At 38.1% G+C, this 25,615-nt stretch overlaps 1 protein-coding gene across 26 annotated transcripts in view; it reads right to left on the bottom strand.

Annotated features, from left to right (window-relative positions):
- LOC135217485 (MAP/microtubule affinity-regulating kinase 3-like) overlaps positions 1 to 25,615 on the bottom strand; it is a 214,965-nt gene that overhangs the window by 37,541 nt on the left and 151,809 nt on the right. For 18 of the 26 annotated variants that reach the window (XR_010315152.1, XR_010315151.1, XR_010315150.1 and 15 more), the window contains 3 exons: positions 11,646 to 11,861; positions 11,311 to 11,355; positions 10,848 to 11,063 (listed from right to left, as the gene is read on the bottom strand). Coding sequence is in view for 22 of the 26 variants with exons in the window: in XM_064253418.1 (XP_064109488.1) it covers positions 10,848 to 11,063; positions 11,311 to 11,355; positions 11,646 to 11,861 (477 nt within the window). In the remaining 4 variants the exon portion in view is untranslated. Of the gene's footprint in view, positions 1 to 10,847; positions 11,064 to 11,310; positions 11,356 to 11,645; positions 11,862 to 13,859; positions 13,935 to 14,440; positions 14,471 to 25,615 lie in introns of all 26 variants that reach the window. The other 8 variants (XM_064253410.1, XM_064253419.1, XM_064253428.1 and 5 more) reach the window with 5 other exon arrangements.

Here is a 25,615-nt window from a genome sequence, read left to right on the forward strand (position 1 = left end):
GTACTTGTTTATAACATCTATAGCACTCTCTGAGTCACTGAAAATTATGGTGGAAATTGCTCTCTTCTCAGACATTATGTCCAGTCCTATTTGTATGGCTGTGAGTTCTGCTGTGTATACTGATGATAGTGTACTATATCTCAAGCTTGATACAATCTAGGATCATTCATAGACTGAAATTTTTCAAGTCTTTTTCATTCACAGTGACATACAAGCGATGAAAAAAAACTGTGCATGAATCAGTCTAAAGGCTCTTTTTTAACAATAATATTTCTAGGTATGTTTATTTATGCATGAAACTGTCAAAAAAAAGTCCATTACTCACTTGGACCTATCCTGAATTAATAATTTTTTTTTACCAGTCTTTTTACAATTTGTGGCTCAAGTGTCATACAAATGATGAACAAAATTGAGCACGAACCAGTCTAAGTATTCTTTTTTAGCAATAAAGTTTCTAGATATGTATGTTTATTTATGCATGAAATGGTCGAAAACAGTCTATTACTCACTTCGACCTCTTCTGAATTATTAATACAATGTTTTTTACAAGTCTTTTTACGATTTGTGGTTCACAGTGTCATACAAACAATGAACAAAATTGTCAATAAACTAATCTAATTTTTTTTTATTGTCGCTTCAGGATATATTTATTTGTAGACATAAAACAGTGCTTGAATCCAGTGATGCATCAGTCTGTCTTCCAACCCATGATGAATCATAACAGAGGCGGCTAAAGGTGGGCAGTCAATGTTACAGCAAAGTTTGTTAGCTATGAAAAATACAAATTAATTAAAAATTTGTAATTTGTTCATACGCAGAATAATCCTTTGGTCTTAACAATAGGACGACAGGATAGACTCATACTTGGAGGGTTCGGCACACCTGGTCATTCTTCTTGGAAATGACAATTCTAAAGAAGAGGACCTAAGCCTCGGAGATGTTAGCTATGTGGATAACAAACACTCAAACCACTAGGTTTAAAAACAAAAAAATTTGTTCAGATTCATTGCATACAAGTCAGTCCAAAAGAACTGTATCTGTTCAGGCAACAAGCCATGTTAGCCACAAGAAAAGGGTTTGTCACCACTCCTCACTCCCCTTGCTGGAGAGAGAAGTTGAATCTATTTAGAAGCAGATTTGCATGTTGTAAGGAACACAAAAAAGTGCTGCAACAGTATGGCTGCAATTCTCACCTGCATCTAGCCAGTTCCAGCATATGATGGGTCTATTCTTCAAACTGCCTGTAGATATGAGGGAGAAAAGGGAAAGAAAAAGATACCAGTCATCTCTCTCATTCCCTATTCCAAACAATCATCTTAGGAAAGATACAAACTGTCCCACCAGGGGCACTGGATGAGTCAAACTTGTTGAATAGCCACCACTGGACCCAAGCAAAAAGTGTCCTAGGATCTGTAGGCAACATCCTTCACATAGAGGGAAGTAAAAGTGGATTGGCACAGTCAGGAACCAACATTCAAAATCCTATTCATTCATATCTTATCGTGCCAGTACTGGGTCCATTGGTGTTCAAAGGGTCTCGATCTGTACGGGTGGATCCCAGTTCACATTCACGAAGGATGTGTTGCAGCTTGTACTGGATAGGCACACTGGCACTCACTAGTGGGTGAGAGTCCCCATTTATAGGTGTTGCTTCCAGTCTTACCCACTCTGGTTCTTCCTCAATTTAATGTTAGCCAGTCTTTTCTTGAGGGGGTTGTTCCACTTGCAAGTTGTTCATTTGGGATCTGGATGGCAACATGGTGAAAGTGGTCCCATTCTCTCCACTTTTTGGGCCTATGTTGGGCTGCCTGTTCAGGATCCAAACAGTGGATGGTCATAAAGCTCTTCCTGGACTTCAGTCTTCTTGCTGAGGCCCTATGACCAAAGAGGGGGTGTCTCGTATCATTTTCTTGACTATGCTTTTGTGTCCCGGCATGGATGTCTCTGCAAATGTGAGGTGGTGCAATACTGGTCAATCTGTATAGTGCTGGAAGTAATCTTGGTTTCAAGGTGCCAGTTATTATTCTACATGAGTTGTTAAGCTCGGGATCTATTTTGTGAGCATGGCTTGATCTTGCCCATGCTGCTGAGCAGTATTCAGCAGTTGAGTAGCATAGTGCCAGAGCTGTTCTCAGTGTCTTCAGATCTGTTCCCCAGTTAGAGTTAGCAAGTCTGCCTGGTAGATTGATTCTTGTGGCAACTATTGACTTGAGTTTCCTTACATGTTCTGCAAACAACAGGGTTCAGTCTAGTGTGACTCCCAGGTATACAAGAAAGTCAGCATGCTCAAGTCTCTCATTATTCCAGAAGTTTAATTTTATTTTTGCCTGGTAGTTATTTAGGTGGAATACACAAACCTGCATCTTTCCAGGATTGGCATTGAGTGAGTTACGTTCGTGGTACTCTGTGAGATGTTTCAAGAGTAGCTGACAGTCTCCTTTCGATAGTTTCGAAAGTGCACGCTTGTCTGGTGATATACAAGTCGTCGGCATATACAAACCTTCGGATGTTATAAAACTCTGGCTGGTCATTTGTATAGATGTTAAAAAGTATTGGCGCCAGAACAGAGCCTTGTGGGAGACCATTTTTCTATGTATGATATCTGCTCTTCTTGCCATCCATTTCAACAAAGCGTCTGCTTGTGAGCAATGATTGTACGATCTTCACAATCTTTGTGATGTGAACAACTTTGGCCAGCTTTAGGAGAAGCATTCTATGATTTGCAGCAGTCAGATCTACAAAAACTGCACAAGTAATTTATCTGGCCTCGAAACCATCCCCGATGTATTGAGTGAAGTTCAATTTGACTACAGCATGATCACTCTGGTCTGCTTATAATTGTTGTTCCATTGTAGGGCAGATGCAGGCCATTATCATTCATTCATATAGTTTGTAGAGAATGCTTAGGATGGAAGTGGGACGGTAGCTTTTTCTGCTCTCTGGATCTTTTCCAGGTTTTAGTAGGGTCACAACTCTTGCTCTCCTCCGTATCTTCAGGATATTTAGACTTGTTGCACAGTTGTTAGAGAGAGTAAGTATTCATGATCTGGTTCTGGTACCAAAGTATTGTATTATTTCTGTTGTGATACCATCAAGTCCAGCTGCTTTGTCAGGTTTTGTGTTTTATGGCTTCTTGGAGTTCTTCCATGGTGAAAAAGTTGAATTGTTCACCACTTTCTCTCGCATGATGTGGTCCATTTCAGACTTCATTTCCTTGAGGTATCCTCATTCTTTATTGGGTGGTTTTCCATTGAGTATTAATTGGTTTGCCACTTCATCCGGTGTCACAGTGGCCACTCTTGTTGAGTTTTTTTTTTTTTTTCAGCATTCAGTTTCTTTATAAATAGTAGTCCATGCCTTCTTGCTGTTATGGGTCATGTCTGTGTTGCATATCAGTTCTTGCCATCGTTCTAGCCTTCCATTTGCCATGGAAGCTGTGAGGTTCAGCAAATGGATCTGTATTATATGCTTGTTCATACTACTCCTCATATAGGTCTTTACTTTGATCTGTTAGGCAAGGGATGAAGGTCTTTCTGCATCCTTTTGGGGTATGTTTGCTGGAACCCTCCCATACAAGCTTTTTGAAGTCTCCATAGTTATCTGCTCTCGCTTCAATGGTGGAGACCCTGGAATCAAGCTCTGGTGTAAAGTCTTCCCATTTTGCCTTTTGAAAATTAGATCTGGGGGCTGATTTTGAGTCAAGAGGCCTGATAACCGGTTTCATATCTAAAGTGATTGGTCTATGCTGTGATTTGGGGATAGGGTTGTTGACAGTTTTCTCAAAGTTAGTGCAGAGGGGAGAGGACACAAACGCCAGATCTGGATTATATCCTCTACATCTGGCACTCAAAAAGGATAGTTTATCTTTTGCAATGTGTATGATTGCCGTATCATTGTTCAGAGCCCACTCCTCAATGGCCTCACCATCATCATTATTTTGGGTATAGCCCCCATATGGTGTTATGACTGTTGAAATCACCACTAGCAATTATAGCCTTATTTCTTGGGTTGATTCTGGGCCACCTAAACGGTGATGGTGGGGGTTTATATACAGACACAATGATGGTGTGTGTAATTTCTACTTCAAGTATTTCCATTCCTTGAGTTGTGAAATCTTTGCTGTTCATGATAATCGATATATCTCTCACATAAATAGCACTTCCATGAACACGGCTTGCATGGTAGATTACCAGGTGCATGCCTGTGATTTTAGGTAGTGTCAAGTTCTTATGTGTCTCCTGGAGACATAGTATGTGAGCTCTGAGGCTGGAGAGGATTTCTGTTTTTGTTGGTGAAATTCCATCAGCACTGGAGCTGAGTATCTTGAAGCTTGACATATTTGGGGCCAATAAGTTCTTCTAAAATGCCTGGGAGGAACCTAATCCTCTGCATGCACCTAATTGGTGACAGAACTTGACGATAAGGAGTAGGCTTGCCTAATCACCTTGTGTTAACAAAATCAATGACCTCATACTCTGTCACAAGACCAACCCATTTTAAGTCTACATCATAAGCCTGACTCTGAAGCTCTCCAACTCTTCCAAGGAAGCAAAGGTCAGCAGGAAAATTGTTTCCAAAGTCAGTTTCCTGTAATACAATTGATGCATGGGCTCGAAGGAGTTTGAGAGAGACTACTCAGACCAAGAGTAAGGTCCCAAGTAGGAGGTCTGAGTTACCTAGGCAAACAAGACTGCTCAAAGCTCTTGAACCATACTGCGAATCCTCAGGACAAAGTGATGTCCACATTCTTCAAAGAACTAATCACAAGTCCCTGTAGCCCCTTGCTAGTATCAACAGAAAGAACTTCCTCTGTTCTGACATAAATCCAGAAGATCTTGTCAACTGAACAGGAACTCCGAGTGGAGAGAAATCCTTTTGATGACACCAATCACAGCAGCAAATGGCTCATATTTTTACACAGCTGACAAGAGAGCATCTGAAGTACTAGACCTTCATCTGTCGCTGCTCTGCAAGAAAGATTTCCAGTTCGATAGAGAAACTGGACAGACTTCAGACATGAAGATAACGATTCTACTAACTGGTGGCATCTCCAAGACTGGTAAATAAGGTTGTGCCAAAGTGAAACTCTCGGCTACTCAGCTTGGGGCCACAAGGAGGTACTAGGGTCAGCAAAAGACTCTGGAGCCTGACAAAAGGAGTTCCTCTTAAATCTTTGGATCTGCTCCTGTACTCAGATGACTCTTGCAAATGTTGGAGTGCTCATGAAGATGTCTAACATGGTTCTTCTCCAAGTAGACAAAGGAGACAATACGATAACCCAAGGAGATGTTCTATAATAATATGCTCTTCACAGCTATGTTCTAAATATCCTACTATCAATGTACTTGCTCCGTAGACAGAGATGTCCTTGCAATGCCAAAGGAACGTGCATTTCCAACAAAGGGGACGCCCTTAGGTGATCCTCTATTATGACATATGTTCACTATGCTACTCATCAGAGGAAACATCCTATGATGATAGGATACGCCTTCCTTTTGACTAAAGAACCACCATGGTGATGCTCCTGAGCAACATAGCACAGCGCTAAAGAAGGATCTTAACTCTGACAGAGACAAGAACAACCAGAATATTGGAATACAGTACTTGTCTGGTTACTTAAGATATGTAATGGTAAGTTAAGGGGGCCGGCCGGCTAATGCCCTTTTTTAAGGACAGGACTTTGATATTCATACCACTTAATAAGGTGACTTGGGACATCTCCAAACCGCATATGATTTTCGCCTCTGACCTTCGGTTTTGTGACGCCAGGGCGATTTATCCCGAAAATAACCATTTTTCAAATTCTATCTCCTCCCTTGATATTTAATATTAAGACCTGGGATTACTACCATATATAGACCTGATGTAGACCTCCAATCGAATGGAGAGTTTTTTTTTCTAAAAGTCATTTTTTTTGCTAGATATGAATTTTTCAATATGGTCAAAAAATAAACCCTATAAATCAGGAGAAAAAAATTTATAACAAAAATATGAAACAAAAACTGGAAAAAAGGGCTCTATTTGATTGTTCTATAATGTCTTTCTGAGTTATATACCAAATTCCAATGTTATAGCTTTAAAACTAAGTGAGAAGATAGATTTTGAAGGTCAATAAGTATAGTTTTGAGATACGGGCGTTCAAAGTTTTCCTTCGTATTTCTATAAAGACAGTATTAATAAATAATGATTATTATGAATGTATATTTGTTTTTTGTGTATTAATAAACCAAAACTATTTTATTTATCATAATTTAATCATAAATGATGATCCCTTTGCTCATATATCGCAGCCTGGGACACTGCTTGAGGCAAGATGGGGCACTCCTTCCTACGCAATTCTCTCTCCCCTTCACTAACTCTGCTTATTACAGCGAATTTTCTTCTTCTGTGTGTTAGCGAGATGTTTTCCTTGTATTTTCCTCTTTGGCATGATGAAATTCTTGCCCGAAACAAAGATAAACAAACGTAATCGCAAGAGAATGTCAAGAGGTGAAACTCGAAGGCGTACACTTTTTTTACAAAGACAATTTAATAAATCATGATTATTATGAATTTCATATTCCATTTTGGGTATTAAAAAACCAAAACTGTTATTTATCATAAATGAAGATCTCTTTGCTCAAAGATCGTAGCCTTAGGCACAGTGTGACGTGTGCTGTCAAGCAAGACGGGGGCGTTACTAAGCAACCCTCCCCTCTCTCTTCACTAACTACGCATATATTATGATATTCTGTAATAATACTTGGACTTGGTAGCTTGAGCCTGAAGTCTCCTTCTCGACTCGGGGAATGTCTACAGATGCCATTTCTCCCAGTCTCTCTGACAATAATTATCAAAATTTACGATAATAGAAATAATATTGCATTTTCTTGTACGGATCAATGTTTTAGGCTTATTGAGTTACGTTAACTAATTACCCTGTAACTACAAAAGTAAGAGGAATTTTGACGAAATATTAAGTATACGTATTCTCAATTGCCATATGAAGCTCCATGAATTTTTTCATGACTTTGCATTTTTCGCCCTATACCTCCATATATAGAGGTTCCGGCCGGCCCCCTTAAGCTAGAAATCGAACCCAACCCCAACCTCTTGATGAATGGGAAAATTTTCTTGCTAAGTCGGTAGGGAGAGGTTCAAACTAATTAGCCCTGGCTAGGCTAAGATGGAAAAGTTAGGTTCAAACTAGCTACGCTAGGCGAGGTTCGAACTAATTAGCCCTGACTAGGCTAAGATGGAAAAGTTAGGTTCAAACTAGTTACGCTAGGCTAGGCTAACATGGAAAGGGAGATTCGGACTAACTAGGCTAAGAACTCAAGTAATTATGCTAGGCTAAGATGGTTAAGGTAGGTTCCAACTAGATCGGCTAAGCTAAGAACTGTTATTCTGTAAATTAATATAACAAGACAACGTCACATTTTCTAGACTGTCATAAGGCTCATCCAAAAGACATCTTTTATGACAGGTGCAAAATTACAGTAAGGTAAAATTAAAAGAAATAGACAAGTTAACTGTAAATGATATTACATATTGTAAACAAAATCCTTAAATAACCTCTTAAAAACCTCTCTACAATTCTGTAAGCTTCATAAACTAAATGCTAATGCCTGTATGTATAGTCAACATACATTATGTATGTTTCACTCAGATTACTAAATTACAGGAGGAAGGAATAGAACACGTTCAGGCTGACAGGGACCACCTACATGAAAACTATTACAACAGCTCACAATATGACATGACATGACTCTAATCTGTTTCTAATTTTTACTTAATAAGTTCTTTTAATTAAAAGTATTTCAAGTACATTAAAATTCTTTTATGAAACCAGTGTTACAGACAACTGTTGCTATACAACTGAGGGTAGGTTCCATAAATATAGATCATAAGGTGACCATTTGCACAACCCATTATAACAGGTTTATTAGGGATACATTCCCAGCTACTCAAAAATATTATTAAGATCATAAGAAGGACCCATTGACTCCATAACCTACTGCAATAAATATGAAAACAAATTAAATAAGGACACAGAAAAGAAAATGGACAGCAAAAGAATAACAGAAAAGGCACAACATAATTAAATAACATAAAAAAACAAATACTGTAGTATGATTACACCTCCAATTTAACCCGCCCTCCCTCCAAGAACAACCAACATAGCATGCATTATTTGCAATGTAATGAAAACAAAAACTATGATTATATTACTAAAGTTCATTTTTACATTCAAAAATACTTTAAAAAAAAATTTCCCATAAAATATTCATAAATTATTTTTAAATCAAATTCCGAGATTCATTTTTTTTTAAATTTTGAACACAACAGTTAGGAAGCTTACATTCTTTAAATGTAAAAAAAAGTAGTTTAAAGAAATGGCAAATTTTATTATTTTTCTTTTCATTGTGATTGCTTGGGGATGTGGGGGTCACTAAACTATAGTTGGGATGATATTGGAGATTCAGCTGATTGTCTACTGCGTAGTAATTCAACATGAATGAGCTTGTATAATACAAGAAAGTGGGTGTGGCTGGTACCAAAGATAAAAAAATTCTTAAAATATGATGAATACAAAAAACTTGTATAATAACAAATTTTTCTTAAGCAGAACCCACATTAATCATATATTACCTGAATAGCGACTGAAGTGAGTTTGTATGGAAAAAATATTATAATAAAAACAAGGTTTGCTTGACCAGAATCGACTCATATTTTGCCTGAATAGCAAGTCAGGAAAAATCAAAATATCTTAAGTAAAGCAATGAAACATACATTAGCTGGAGATTGAAGACAAACAAGATCAGAAGTTAAATTCTATTAAATAAGGTCATAAAGACAAAGTTGCATGCAATACATCTATGCATCTGGCAAGAAGTTTGCTTAGGTACATGCCAGAGCAATCTAATAATATAAAGTTTGAAGATAAGTACCCAAAATACTCACACCAGAGATTAAATTTGTAAAAACTTATGAAAGGCAGCTCAGCATAAGTATCAGGCACCCTACCCAACAGCAACATAACTCTACGAGACATTTATACTGAACAAGAATACATCCAAATGTCTGTGAATAACCTCCCTCACACAACTGTGTAAAAATGAAATAGCATATTCATATTCTCTTAAAGTGAGGGATTGAGGAAAGCAAGTCTTTGTGATTACCTGTTGATCCTAGACTTCAAAATGTACTTTTTTATATATGTAATTTTTTATATAATTAATAAGGGGAAAAACGCTTAAGAGATCAAATTCTGATTCGACTACTAATAAATTCTGAATACTGAGTATAGGAGCAAGTTTTCCCAATATATGAGGCATGCTGGATTTACAAAAAGACAAGTTGTTTCCAATTGTACCCTGTTCACTGCTTCTGTGACCAAGTCTGGGGTGAGGGATACTCAGGCTGGTGTCCAAAGTATGTTAGTTTTGAAATGGCATGTATTCCTCCCACTCTATGTGAATGCTATGGGTTCTACCAAAAATGGGTCCAAAATGCCCTGATTCACCCTTATGCCAATGGCCCTGCTCAGCAGACTGAGAGAAGGATGAGATCTCCTACATACAACTTGGTATTAAGACATTTTACTAAGAATTCTTATGAGCCTCTCCTAGGCTTCTTTCCTGGATTTAATTTGACAAATTTTGTGTGCAATTTAAGTCTCCTTGAAATGTATTTTGAGTAATTCTCCTGCAACATTCAAGCACAACTTGATTCGCCTAACCATCTCTTAAACATTAGATGTAGAGCCTGATTTTACCTAAGATATAAGTAAATCATAAAATATAAATTATTTGTGTTGGGTCCACAGTGAAGGTGGGGCACCTTTTTAATTTAAGAGGAATGACTTCTGATCTTTTTGTCTTCATTACCTATTCCATTTGGTCAATGGAAATTGCATTTTCATCACCCCCCCCCCCCCCCCCCCCCCCCCGAGCAGAGCTAATTTATGCATCTTACGGCTATTAGGGATATACGTAATCAATAAAACATGCACTTTTTTTCAATCAACTTGTACTGTTCATAACTAACAAACCCTTGGTCTTAACATTTGGATAAATCTTCTAGTGCCAGCTGGAAAACAGGTTAAATTAATAATAAAAAAATTGTGTTTGCAAGGCATTATTGGCATCTGTGCTTGATCACGAGGTCCGTGGGATCTCCCAGAATTCCTTCAGCATCTCGTGATCGCACCTATTCAAACAACCAAGATGCTCTCCTTACAAACCCATTAACCACAGAAGAAATACCCTCCTTTTCCCAAACTTACTTTGTTGAATCAAACTGCAAGAATGAGGGATAGGGACAGGTGTCTGATGATGGATCAGGCATGAGTGGTTTTCCTTTTTCCCTAAAGAAGCAAATATTCTCAAGGCAAATCTAAACTGGTTGCCTTGAAAGTGCAGTAATAGTTATGTATATCCTCATCATTCCCTCCAATATATAAAATTCTTTACAATGACTACAGTACCAAACACTACAGTTGATATTCAGAAAAAATGCTGGCATCATACAAACTATCAAGAAGTACGTATATAATATAGATTTTGTGTAGGAAAACTTAATTTCAAATTAGAAATTAGTGGTCAACTGTTTGAACATACAGCGATGGTTACCTGTGTGTTTGTGGAAATTATGGGCTCAACAAAATTCAAAACAGGAGCTTCCGCTGCTTTTTCAACATACTTCAGCCAACTTTACCAGTAATGCAGACAGAGAAACTTCATAAAATCTATTTATACAGACTGAAATTGTTACATTTTTGTGAAATTTACTGTTTGGATGTCACTTAATCCTTCAGATTTCTGGAAATTACTATCACAGAAACACTGAAAAAAAGTGAAACTTACCGTTTAGAAAATTTAGATGACAATTTTGAGAAGAAACTGGTCCTGCTGGTAGACGTGAGAGCACTAGTATCCTGTGTCACCAAAGGCGCTCCTGAGTATGTGTTGTTATTCCGTCTATTTTGTCCACTGTGGAAGGTAGATCGACTCGGTACATTTCGGGGGAAGGGTTGAGTCCGATTCATTGAGCTTGGTGACACAGGTGTTTTGTTCGATGAGCTGGAAAGCAGCAATAATATCACACTGAGAGAAAAGCTTAATATTTGTATCATAAGTGCTTGTGCATATCAGCAAGCAATTGAAGCCCATTTGTTATCAATTTTAGCTCAAAAGCACTGGGCATTGAAATTTTAATACAGTATATGATGTATTATTTCATTTAATCAATAAGCAACAACTAAATCTAGAAGAGAATTAAATTACATAGCAGTAATTATTAACAACTAGAAGTAACAGTGCACGCTACCTAAGCAATCTCTTGTGGTCCCCACTGGGTCTGGAGGCGACAGATCTACCGAGGTCATGCAAAAATAAAGTGTTAAATATGTCACACCACCCTTTATCAGTACTGTATTTTAGTAGGTGTGGTTCAACCAAACTGAGTGTCAAATACAGCTATACTGCTTACACTGTATCTAATTAAGCTGCCATGCAAACCACAAAATACACCAAAAACTAAAATAATGATAAAACAAGGAAATTAAATTCAACATAAGAGCTGAGTGGAATATGAAAGAGGTGTGTTGAAGCAAGAAGCAAAAAGCAACAGGGTGTGTGTGCGCCCACTGAGAGACATACTACCTTGACCGTAAAGGATCTAGGGGGTGGTCTAAGGGCGAGAGATCCACTCGGCCTGGACCAGCACCCGTGCCCGCAGAAATGGACGCTGACTTGAAATGACCTTTTGCAGGTCGTGAGTTAGTGGCTGACGAGGGGTGGCCAGGGGACAGGCTGTCCACCGGGGCCCCCACCACTGAGGGAGGGGCCCCAGGGAGGAGTGGTACTGCAGCCACACCACTGTAGTCACAAGACAACCAGAGTTATCACAGGCCACACACGCACACAGACATACAGCAACACCACCATACACAAACACACGCAAACACGCCTGTCACTCACACCCTTCTGAGCCATATACTATTATGCCAACAGCCCTCTTACCCCTAAGAACAGTAATTGCAATTAAATTATATAAAATAAATTAGAGCACCATTATGGTGCCCACACTATTCAACTATGAACTCTCCTGATAAATTTTTAAAAGTATTTTTGAAGTTAGGGCTCAACTAAAAGGTGCTTGTGACTGAGTGAGTCATGCACGGGAGACCAGAGACCCAGAAAATCAGCACAGGACATGAGGGAGTGCACTGGATAGGGATGTAATAATTTTATTTCACTTTTCATCAGCAGCAGCAGCAGCAATACTACAAGCAGCAATAACAGCAGCAGCAACAGCAGAGACCTACTACACCAAACCACTGTTTAACACTCACTTAGCTGCACCAACACAGAATATTGACAGACCATGTGCTGTCAACTGTCTTCAGTCTCAAGTCTGTGAAATTTTTGTCTTCAAACCAGTTTTTGTTTTCACAAAAGTGTTTATGTAGGTATAAAATGCAATCACTCTAGTATGAACATGCACACAAACCTCTTCTAAAAATTACATAAAGGACAAATCAATGCTTAAGCTACTAATAACCTAGCAACCAAATAATTCTCACTACATTACTGCATGAGACTAGTCAAGATTTTGCAATTAAAGAATGTACACTGACTAACAATAGGTTTTACTTTGCAGCCAATCGTAAAAAAACTCTACTTATTGGAAACAAAATTACAGACTATGCTGACTACATTATATGAATGGGACTAGTCATGATTCTGCATACAAGAGAATGAATGGGGCACTATCATTAAAATTTCCTATGTAGCCGATCCTTACAAGAAACTATTTAATGAAAAAGTTACTATATATATATATATATATATATATATAAATATAATATATATATATATAGATATATCATATATATATATATATATATATATATATATATATATATATATATATAATGATGTTGCTTTAATGATCTACTTGATATATATTATTAATCTTCTCTCACCTATTCCTCCTATGCTTCAAATTTATCTACCTACCTATCTACACACACACAAACATTATATATAATTTTTACATAAAATAAATCATATATAGCTTTCCACACTAAACTTAGTACAGTAACAAGATCTCTTTGGGCAAGATGGGAAAACAAATACTGTTACTCTTGTTCTATTTATTGTATTCTCTCTCTCTCTCTCTCTCTCTCTCTCTCTCTCTCTCTCTCTCTCTCTCTCTCTCTCTCTCTCTCTCTCTCACACTACATACATTATATATAACTATACTACAAAAATGTTAGTGAATATAGTTTTGCTATATTTTCTAACTCAAAAAAAAAGTCCACTCTAACAAAACTAACTACTTTGGCAAGGCAATTACACTTATGTATTTGTAAATACTTAATATTGGCTGTTTATCTGAGGGTGGGTGGCGCTAAGTGTTGGTTGGGCAAAGTGTTCATCAAGTATTTTTCAATTCTGCTGTATATTGTACATTCACTGCACATTAGGACACAAATTACATTACATGAGCTATCGTATACAAATGAGAGGCATAACTCTAAATGGGATTATCAAATAATGTAGCCATTCAACATTTAAAACAAAACATTTAAATATTGAAAAAATAAAGGGATCTGACTTCAGCAGGGAAGGATAGGCAGCCACTTTATCACAAAATATGAAGAACTTTTACTGCACCATTCAATTTGGTTTTTAAAACAAATTACTTCATCAAACTATAATTTAACAAATTGAATTTCATATTTAAACAAATGAATTAACCAATCATATAGATCACAGCGCAGGTCTTTTTTTCTCTCTCTTTTTTTTCTTTTTAAACTGAATGGTGCCTCCTTCATACAGTATCCTGGGATGGCACAAGCGCTTACTCACCCTCGGATAAAACCACTCAGTGTTTTGCAGGCGAGTCTCGCGGGAAAGAACGAGCGCCTAACGGGAATGTGGACACTGACAGACAGACAGACAACACACAGGGGTCAGATCTCTCTGTTGTTGGTCAGTAACAAACTTCACCATCATCTACTGCAGAGCTATTGGGCCTCCTGCCATGTCAGAATCCATTTATAATTATCTCAGGCCACTAGTGCTTTTAACTAGGCTCTTACAGCAGCATCGAGTCTACACTCATGAACATATGAACCACCTTGAAACGGCACAGTTCAATCTGATAGTACCATTTTTTCCCAAAAAAATTTCCAGCAGAATAACGGAGTACAATAAGACTTATCAAGGGAAACGGGGAGGGGGGAGGGGGCAATGAGCAACACTTGTCATTCCATGAACATTTGTTTGAGCAAGTGAGGCACCATGCACCTACAGGGAAGAGGGAGGACCAATACACCTTTATGGACTTAAGGAGAACAGCTTTTTGAGTTAACATGTTTCATTACACTGAAATAAACCAAAAACTGTAAGAAAAATGAGTACTGTATCCTGTTGTACATTATACTTACAAGAAATGAAAATTGCCTTCATGAAAAGGTCTATGAAAAATGAGAGAAAAACTGCTAAATTCATTCTTAAAATAATTAGACAGTGAAATGTAAAGGTTGGAAAGTCTCTATCACATAATTGGAACATTTTAGGTCTCTATCAAATACCTGGAACATTTTATAAATTCTCCATTAAACCTTTGAATTTCAAAACATTTCTATGACGGCTTATAATAAAGTAACCCATAATATACATTGCCAGACTGACTATATATAAATGAAACCCACAGTACATATTTTCAATTATTAATTAGTAAAAAGTTGCCGCATAAACAATGAAATATAAAGTTTAAAAGCCTTTCGAAATGCCTCTAGTTAGTTAGATTAGATTCTATTTTTTCCATAAATGTTCCTTCAACTTGTTCTTACATGGAGAAGAATAATAAATTACATTTACAGTCATTATCATTATTATAGTTTTTCTTTCACATTTACAGTCATTATCATTATTATAGTTTTTTTATGAAAGAAAAGGACATATATCAATATAGTTTGAACTGCCTTTCATGTGCCCGAAGAGGAAACCAGCAGGGTACAGACAGTCTCACAAAATTTATTGAAAAAAATAGCTTTAGTCTATGTATTAATTTTAAAAATGCTTAAATATTTCCGAGCTAAGACATTCACTGACCCCATTATGAGTGTTATTCAAAAACATTTTGTCAACATTGCAAGTTCCCTAATTTACCTCTTTAGGCATGGTTTAGACTATAATAATTGGTTAATTTTTACCTGACTCTAATGGCTAACATTAATTGTTTGATTCTTTCACACAAGTTTAACACCAATACCCAAAATAAGGGGGAAGGGGAGTGGAGATTGATTAAAACAAAAAAAATCATACCTACACATAATAGTTTATATAAGCTTTACAATTTATATTACAAACACTGGGTTGCTCCAAAGCTTTTCTTAATGGCCGAAAAAACAATACAACTTGGCAAATTTTACTCTATCAAGTTAAGTGTATTGGGTTCTGGGCATCACTGAATTATATGAAGATAGCACTGTAAAATACATTTTACTTTAAGCTGTATAGGTTCTGTTAGTAATGAAAACTTAAGATAGGTTTCATGTTTTAATCCATAAAGAAAAAAAAATAATTTAATATACAGAGTATGCCATGATCAATGTATTATTTAATAATAATAAAAAAAATATATATTTTCTTTAAATAGTCCTGTTACATTATCCAACCTCTATTTCCTGAGAAATAGCACAAAATACACCAATTCTAAATCAAACTTCATTATGAAACATTCAGCATGAAATCTTTATAAAAACTTTACCATAAAATATTCTTTAAGTGAACAATCACAATGTAATCATAATTCAATTATATATGAATTTATGATATCATTAGCATATAAAAAAATGGGGATTAAGGGATGAAATGGTAGCTTATGCATTTCCTACTCCCATCACATTAAAAACCCACAAAATATATCCCCTTCCAACAGATCTTCCTCAGCTCTTTTCTTACTAGACTCATTTCATGTGCCAGTACGTATTCTTGTTAGACCTCATAAAAATGTGTTTGTTGCACAAAATCATATTTTTTCATACACTCATTAATACTATACTGCTGTATTTCTGTGGACAATAAATTAGCAAGTTTTATCTACTTGCACTGGTCAATGCTGACATGCCTTTTTTGCACATAACCAACCCTGCATATGATTACAGAATGATTTCACCTTGTGCACCAGAGTTCTAATGCCTGAATATGGGGCATGAGGAGCTTCACAGAGGTCCTTGGATTAAACTTATTAGATTCTGGTCTGTGATGTCCAAACTAGCGCTTAAATTACAACCAAAACAGATGAAAACTTAGAGAAAGAGCTCTCCTTTTATCACAGAAAGGTAACGTCTGTACAAAATTACTCAGAAGATGCTGGAAGTACATTTCTTGTCATGCAACTAGCCAATGTGGCTCACTTTTAAAAATTAAAGTTTAATCACTGTAACCCCCCCCCCCAAAAAAAAAAAAAAAAGTCACATATAAGTTACTGTAACATCAAAGAAAATGTGACTATTACAGATGATTCTTTCAGATAAAAAAAAAGAACCCTTGCTTTGTTGATGACCGTTTTCTTAAGCACCTCAAACCAACTACTTGAACTATCATTTATCATATTCCTGGCCATTAGCACAAACCTGAGAGAGATTTACAGCATGTCCCTCTGCCCAAACAAATATTTCTATGGACAGTCACTGAAACAGTAACTCAGATTTGATGCTCCCTCTTTTCTCAAAGTGATGGGAGTCACACTGTATATGACTTATATTGCTCATCTTCCCAATGATGCCATGAATGACCTCTTGGCCTTCCACCAAAGGTAACGTAATGAACCACAGGAACTTGAAGGTACATGGAAGTTAAAGTGGAAGTAACCTTTCTGCAGGTCCAAGGACGTATGAAATTCTCCGCTCCATATCAACCTGCTTACAACCATTATCTCAAGACAGAGAGGTCAAATGAAGAATCTTAGTGAGGCAACTTTAAAGTATACAATCAGCCTCCAACCTCCACATCTTTGGAACTATGGCTTCCTTCAAATGAAGCTTGTTATTGTTGCCCTGACCTAAACCACAGTGCCAAAAACTTATTGCTGACATGGGCATATAATTTAAAAAGGAGTGGTTGAAATGAGTGAAGGGAACATGTCTGAACATGGATGACACTGCCCATCAAAAAGAGCAATGACAGTCTAAATTTCCATGCCGTACCCTCCAAGTACTCCAGCATATCTTGAGACAAGCTTCACCAGAGAATACACAGTCCTAAGCAGGAGACCAATCTTATCTCTGTCTCCTCCTCTATCTGGTGACCTAGTTGGTATTGTTACTTGGTATGGACAAAAGGGCTAACAACATCCCTTATTCTTTGGGAGATAAGGTAACTTCCAAGCTGGAAAAGGCTTGAAAGACAGATGTATAAATCTATGAGGAGCTGGTCAAATTGTAGTTCCCCTGATGGCCATGGAGGCATTTCTCATTTCCTTAACATGGGACTCTGCAAGAGAAATGGATCAATGGCACTGAATAGCTCATGGAGGTCTTCAGGATGCAGAAGCCTGGCAATATTAATTTTATGACAGAAGTGTGAACCCTTTAACGCAGATTGGACGTATTAAACGTCGACAAAAATTGTCTGTCGGGTGCCGAACCGATATACAAAACGTTGACAAAAACAGTTTTTTAAAAATTCGTGGAAAAATAGTTATAAGCCTACTAGGCAAAAACTTTTGAATCACGCGCCTTGGGGGATGCTGGGAGTTCACAGATCAAGCTGTTGTTTTGTTTACAATCGTTACCCAGGCGCGCAAGCGCGAATTTCTTTCTTCTCGCACTAAAAAGCATCAGTGACACATCTCAGAAATTATTTCATCACTTTGACATAATTTTTGCACCATTTTATATTTGCTGTTACATAGAGTTTTATATATGAAACTGTGTGCAATTTCATGTAAAATACAACAAAAAACAACTCATGGTTGTAGCTTTTATCAGTTTTGAAATATTTTCATATAAATAACGATGTGCCAAAATATAAACTTTCGGTCAACTTTGACTCGACAGAAATGGTCGAAAAACGCAATAGTAAGATAAAACTGTTAAATTCTAGTAACATTCAATCATTTACCTTTATTTTGCAACAAATTAGAAGTCTCAAGTACAATACAGTAGTACCTCGAGATACAAAATTAATCCGTTCCGAGGCGCCCTTCGTATCATGAGGTTTTTGTATCTTGGACCACATTTTACATGTAAAATGGCTAATCTGTTCCAAGCCCTCCAAAAACACCCCAGTAAATTTCATAAAGCTAAATTGACCTATAAACAATGAAATACTACAACAATTTGGACCATTCAATACCTAACTTAATAGCGAAATGCAAATTAACATGTAAATAAAGTGTATTAGTGTACATGGTACAGTGGTACCTCGAGATACGAGTTTAATTCGTTCCAGAACCGAGCTCGTAAGTCAATCGGCTTGTATCTCAAACGAATTTCTCCCATTTAAAATAACTGAATTCAATTTAATCCGTTCCGGACCTTTGAAAAATCCCCAAACCATTGTAAATTATGAATAAAGATGTTTTTAAATAACAAATAAACATGTATAATTAACAAATACATAACAAAATATGAAATAAAGAAATAAAAGTTATTTAGCATAATAGTCTTACTTTGGAGACAGACGAGTGCGGCTAACGAAGGTGAACGGCGAGGAGGAGGGAGGGGGGAAGGGATGTAGGCACTCTAGACACGTACGTAAACGGCACTTTTTTAGAACTTAAAACTATTTTCGTAACTTTAACTTTAAAACTAAAACTACACTTTCCTTATTTCAAATGAAAGAAAAAACTTAAAACTATGCACTTAACTTTAAACTTAAACTAAGCTTGACATTAACGTAAATTTAATTATCACTTGTTTTTGCCTTCTTGGCTGCACTTTCTGTACTTTCACTCGCAGCTCTTTTCAATAAAAATGTATCCAAAGAACTTTGCTTTTGCCTGCTTCGAAAATTTGACAAACAAGTGTCATTAAAAAGTGCTGAAGCACGACCAGTTGCCACTTTTTCTGGGTGTTTCTTTTCAATGAAATTTGACAGCTTTTCCCACATTGCCAGCATGTCTTTAATTTCACCTGTAGAAATCACTTCCTCCGGCTCTTCCTCCTCCTCACTCGTGTTAATCTCTTCCAGAACCTTCGTGTGTTGCATCATCTGCAGCTCCTTCAACTCCTCAGTTGAGAGTTCCTCCTCATGTTCTTCGACGAGTTCGTTGACGTCACCCTCATCTACCTCTAGACCCATCGATTTTCCGAGAGATACAATCTCGTCCAACTCTTCTTGCTCGGTCTCGGGCTCAAACCCTTCGAAATCTCTTTCTGCAACAGCATCAGGCCATAACTTCTTCCATGCAGAGTTCAACGTTCGTCTTGTTACCCCTTGCCATGCCAAGTCAATGATACGTAGACAGATCACGATGTTGTAGTGATCTTTCAAACCCCTCGAAGGGTTAGATTTGTGTTTTCCGTCACTTCAAAGCAGCAGCGGAACAAGTGCTTCGTGTACAGCTTTTTGAAGTTGGAAATGACCTGCTGATCCATCGGCTGTAGGATTGAAGTCGTATTGGGTGGGAGGTAGAGAACTTTGATAAACTGGAACTCCTCCAGAATATCATCTTCAAGACCAGGTGGGTGGGCTGGAGCATTATCAAGGATGAGCAATGCTTTCATCGTGAGTTTATTTTCTTGCAGATACGTCTTCACTACAGGGCCAAAGACGAGATTTACCCAGTCAGTAAAAAACTGCCGCGTAACCCATGCCCTAGCATTGGCGCGCCACATAACGTGCAATTTTTCTTTCAGTATCTTGTGCGTCTTGAAGGCTCAAGGATTTTCCGAATGATAAACTAGCAGTGGCTTCACTTTACAATCACCACTAGCATTTGCACATAATGCAAGGTTCAGACGGTCCTTCATGGGTTTATGGCCTGGCATCATCATCTCCTCTGCTGTGATGTAAGTCCTCCGTGGCATTTTCTTCCAAAATAGGCCCGTTTCATCGCAGTTGAACACCTGTTGCGGGATGTAGCCTTCCCTCGCAACAAGTGCAGCGAACTTTTGGATGTACGTATCGGCTGCTTTCACGTCTGCACTCGCAGCTTCGCCATGCCTCACCACTGAATGGATGCCAGTTCTCTTCTTAAAATTATCAAACCAGCCATGGCTTGCCTTAAACGCTTCTTCTGATGCCTCTTTAGAAGTTGATGCTTCTTTCTTCACTAAGTCGGCATAAATACTACGTGCCTTCTCGCATATTACCGTCTCCGTCACTGTATCTCCTGCCAACTCCTTCTCTTTCACCCACACGAGCAGAAGCTCCTCCATTTCCTCGTGGATATTTGTCCTTAATTGGAAAAGAATTGTGGTTCCTTTTGCTGGTGTAGCACTCTTGATGGCATCCTTCTGCTTCAATATCGTACAAATTGTCGATGTACTACGGTCATAGATCTTTGCAAGTTCAATCATTCGTGCGCCACGCTCATGTTTTTCTATTATTTCTTGCTTTAGTTCTATCGACATCATCCTCTTCTTCCTGTCACCATTGTCCTTAGCACTCACTTTCTTCGGCCCCATGATGATACACAAAAAAGTTCAGTAATCACGCAAAAATCAAGCAAAAAAGAGTACAGCGCACAAGATACACTTTGATTCAAGCGGGTAACACGTGCGAGTGAGCGAGAGATGCTCTCGGATGATGCTCGACCCTGCGCGCCAACTAGCGGGACGCTCTGGAAACACGGCTCGTATCTCGGATTTGGGCTCGTATCTTGAACGAAAATATGGCCCGAGCTCCGGCTCGTATCTCAAAAAACTCGTATGCTAGGCTGCTCGTATCTCGAGGTACCACTGTATACAAGAAATACTGTACGTAAAATGTGGAAGCTTACCTTTCGAGTGAGGCTATCTCCGAAAGTGGCGGCAGAGGAGGAGGACAAATGGCAGATACGTACGTACACTTAACTTTACGAAAACACATAAAAAAATGTAAGGAAAACATACATAAACTAAAATTTATGAAACACATTAACAAAACTGTAACACTTAACTTTACAAAAAAACTAAAATTAAATTTTTTTTTTCTTTTTTGATTTTTGTTTTTAACTTTTTTTTTTTTTTTTTTTTATTACAGAATTTCAACTTCTTCACCACTTTCAACTTTCTGTTTATCACTTGGTTCTTCCTTTTTGCTTTCAACTTTCTGTTTTTCATCACTTGATTCTTCCTTTTTGCTTTCAACTTTGTTTTTTATCACTTGGTTCTTCCTTTTTGCTTCCAACTTTGTTTTTTATCACTTGGTTCTTCCTTTTTGCTTACTCCTGCTAATGCTAAAGGCCTCTTTAAAAAATAACGATCCAAGGAAGATTGCTTCTGCCTACTTTTTACAATGTTCCTGAAACGACTCAGGCAAACGTCATCGAATTGCGCAAGCATTCGACCTGTGTGACCCTTTTCGGGGTGTCTTTTTCTATAAATGATTGCACTTTATGAAAAGCGGCTAGAACATCCTTAATTTCTGCCGTTGTCATAGGGTCCTCCTCCTCTTCCTCGCCGCTGCTACAGAACTCCTCTTGAACGACGTTATGTTGCATGGCCTCCAACTCTTTCAGGTCATCCGTCGTAAGCTCCTCTTGGTGCTCCTCGAGAAAGTCGTTGATGTCGTCCTCATCGACGACCAGCCCCACAGACTTGCCGAGTGCAATGATCCCGTCAAGATCTGGTAGGGAAACAGTTTCAGGATAGTCAACTGTTTCAGACTCTGCAGCACCAGCTTCGCCCACGTCGAATCCCTCGAAGTCTCGGGCGGATACGGCATCAGGCCAGACTTTCCTCCACAAGGAATTCAAGGTTCGCCTCGAAACCTCCTGCCAAGCTTGGTCGATGAGTCAGATGCAAATGACGATGTCGAAATGCTCCTTCCAAAATTGAGACACAAGGTGAGGTTTGTGGTATCGGTGATGTCGAAACATCTCTTGAAAAGATGTTTCGTGTACAGCTTCTTAAAGTTCGCTATCACTTGCTGGTCCATGGGCTGGAGGAGAGGGGTGGTGTTGGGCGGAAGAAAAAGAATCTTGACAAAGGAATACTTCGCTAGGATATCTTTCCTCAAGGCCAGGAGGGTGGGGAGGGGCATTGCCCAACACCAGCAGACATTTCATGGGGAGGCGCTTCTCTTCCAAAAATGTCTTCACTGTCGGGCCGAAACACAGATTTACCCACTCGGTGAACTAAAGCCTCGTTACCCAGGCCGCATTCCTTGGCGATCACACTCATCGCATACCAGCTTCATACTTCTTGATGATCTCCATCTTTGTCTCCAAAGAGAGCATTCGCTTCTTTCCGTGAATTTCAACTTTCTTGGGACCCATGACTACGTTATCTTGTACGTAATTTACGTATAAGTAACGATGCTGGTACGAAGTGGACGAGGTAGGCACGCCACCACGTATACGTACGGAGATGCATGATGGGAGGGATGCTGTCCAATAGGAGAGAAGGATCTCATGGCGGTGACTAGCATCAGGAATCAATAATAGGAGAGCAGGAGGATGGTGGCGAGTCTACTAAGTTGGCGGCGCGCAAGTTTCAAAATTGTTATTGGTGGTTCGGGCGAATCTCAGACTTTCAGAAACCTTTCGTATCTTGAAAACTTTATGTATGTAGAGCTGTTAAATTTTTTGTATTGGCTTTTGTATCTCAAGGTTTTCGTAAGTTGAGCCTTTCGTATCTCGAGGTACTACTGTATTTCGATTTATGGTGAATTTATGGGGGGGGGGGGGGGAGAAGAAAAAAATCCTTACGTCCGCGCGGTAACTCTTCCAAAAAAAAATCATAATTTTTTTTCGTCCGAGTGTCGTAATGTTTGCACCATTTTAAATTAGCCGTTACATAAAGTTTTATATGTGAAAATGTGCGCAATTTCATGTAGAATACAACAATAAACAACCCATGGTTGTAGCTTTTATCAGTTTTGAAATATTTTCATAGAAATAACGATAAGTGCCAAATTTCAACCTTCAGTCAACTTTGACTCGACCGAGATGGTAAAAAAACGCAATTGTAAGCTAAAACTATTACATTCTAGTAATATTCAATCATTTACCTTTATTTTGCAACAAATTGGAAGTCTCTAGCACAATATTTCGATTTATGGTGAATTTATAAAAAAAACTTTTTCCTTACGTCCGCGCAGTAACTCTTCCAAAATAATCATAAATTTTTTCATCCGATTGTCGTAATGTTTGCACCATTTTAAATTAGCCGTTACATAAAGTTCTTTATATGAAAATGTGTGCAATTTCATTTAGAATACAACAACAAACAACCCATGGTTGTAGCTTTTATCAGTTTTGAATTATTTCCATATAAATAATGATAAATAGAAAAAACTCGACCTTCGGTCAACTTTAACTCGACCGAAATGGTCGAAAACTGCAATTGTAAGCTACAACACTTACAGTCTAGTAATATTCAATCAATTACCTTCATTTTGCAACAAACGGGAAGTCTCTAGCACAATAATTTGATTTATGGTGAATTTTTGAAAAGAGCTTTCTTACGTCTACACGTTACGAATTCATGTATCATATTGTGATAATATTTTCTCTGTGTTGCTTTGATCGGTTTACAATTTGTTATATATCAAAATCAATGCAAGCGCGATTTGTATACAATATGAAATTTTTTTTCGGTCATATATTCCAATATTTATACTTATATGATAATGATATTTTTTTTCATTTCTGATGGTTGCATACTAAACTTCAGGCAATGACAAAAAAGAAGCCAATAATGAACTCAATCTTGAAAATTAAGCATGTTGTGATTTTATAAACTTTTTTCCGCTTTGGCGCTCACTCGCGAACGCCGCTGGCATACGGGAGACTTTCAGAAATACCAGCTCGGCGTTTAAGGGTTAAGGGCACCAAGGACTCACTACTGCCCATTCATAAGGGCATAGCAGTCTACAAAACTTATATTAATCCATCAATAATGGGGACAGACATGAGTAATAGAATCCCTAGTAATGACTTAATGTCAGGCATAAAGGGCAGCAGGGCAGAGAAAAATACCCCTAGATCCTCTATAATTTCTACAGATGAAGGTCTAGCATAGCCAAGGCCAAGACAGCTCCTGGGGCTTAACCTGTTAAGCGTCCGCCCCAGATGAGCTCGCTGCTAACGTACCGTTACGCTTTTTTTGTAATCAGCGATCATAGCACTCTCACTCTCTCTCTCTCTCATCACTGGAGGATTCAGAACTAGAGCTCTCATCATCAAATAGGTTATCAATATCAGACTCCTCATCTAGTATTTGATTGATCTCACCTGAAGAAATACGCCTCGTCTTTGGGACATTCATTGTGAAAGACGCCAAATCCAATTTGTCTCGATAAACGCCCGAAGCGTATTGAAAGAAAACCAGCAGGGACAGGCAGTTTTCTAGCATAAGCGACCACCAGGAAAGAGTTGCCAGGCTGGAAATAAGTTTCCCGTGTGCTGAGAGTGTTACCAAATGATGTTCCTACACTTTCTATACGAGTAAACGTATTATTACGGGGCTGACGGCTTGACAAGCACAGTTAAAGTCTTGAATGTAATATCCCGTTGAAGGCGCTACCGAGTAGATCGCGGTAAACGTATTATTACGTGGGTGACGCTTAACAGGTTAATTGGTGAGAATAATCTCATCATAAAATAATTTTATTTGAAGTAACTTAGGTCCATAAGTAAAACACTTGAATCCCTAAAATGATGATGATTCATCCCATTAGTACTTCACAGAACAATAACTAGAGGAACAGCTATCCCTCAGTGAGTTTTTCCCCGCTGATCTTACAGAGGATGCACCTTCTGAACTGTGGAAGGCACTGCATGAAAAAGTCATTCTAAATATTAAAAGGCAACAGGAGGGCAACTGGGAACCAAAATGGTCCAAAATATGTCCTGAATAGTTCAATAAAAAAGTTCCACTATTCATGCTCAGCCAACTCCTGACTTCTACAGGTACCTGCTTCACTGGTTGATGATGTAGTGTCACATATATCAATTTTATAGGACTTTCTTGGGCTGCTTACAGTATCTGCTATCTCTGTACCATTCATGAGGTTTACCATTTCAGTTTGTTGGTCCCCAGTTAACCTCCTAATGCCTTTGACATCTAGAATGGTTCCCCTATTTGCTCTTCATGCAGTGCCTCCCACAAGTCAAGATCTTTCTGTAACGAGTTCTAAGAGCCAGCCTTCGCCAGATATCCCCTTTTACTTTTCTCATCTTACTAGTCCAACATTTGAGTCCTCAAAATTTGCCTTGGTAGACAATATTTCTTTTTGCTACAAAGGTTGTATCTTTGTCGTATGCTGTGGCATCCATAGGGAACACTAACTAGCTTAAGATTTGGGCTCAAAGTGAAAATGATGAGGCCAATGTGTACAAGACTGGGTATACACAGTAGGGGGCTCTCAATCTTCACCAATATGAGTCAATATGACTGGATACTTTGTCCACTAATATATAGAATCAAAACTGTCTTTCCATTGATTTTATGAAATCACTG

The sequence above is a fragment of the Macrobrachium nipponense genome, chromosome 7, assembly GCF_015104395.2.
Source record: "Macrobrachium nipponense isolate FS-2020 chromosome 7, ASM1510439v2, whole genome shotgun sequence".
NCBI classification, from domain to species: domain Eukaryota; kingdom Metazoa; phylum Arthropoda; class Malacostraca; order Decapoda; family Palaemonidae; genus Macrobrachium; species Macrobrachium nipponense.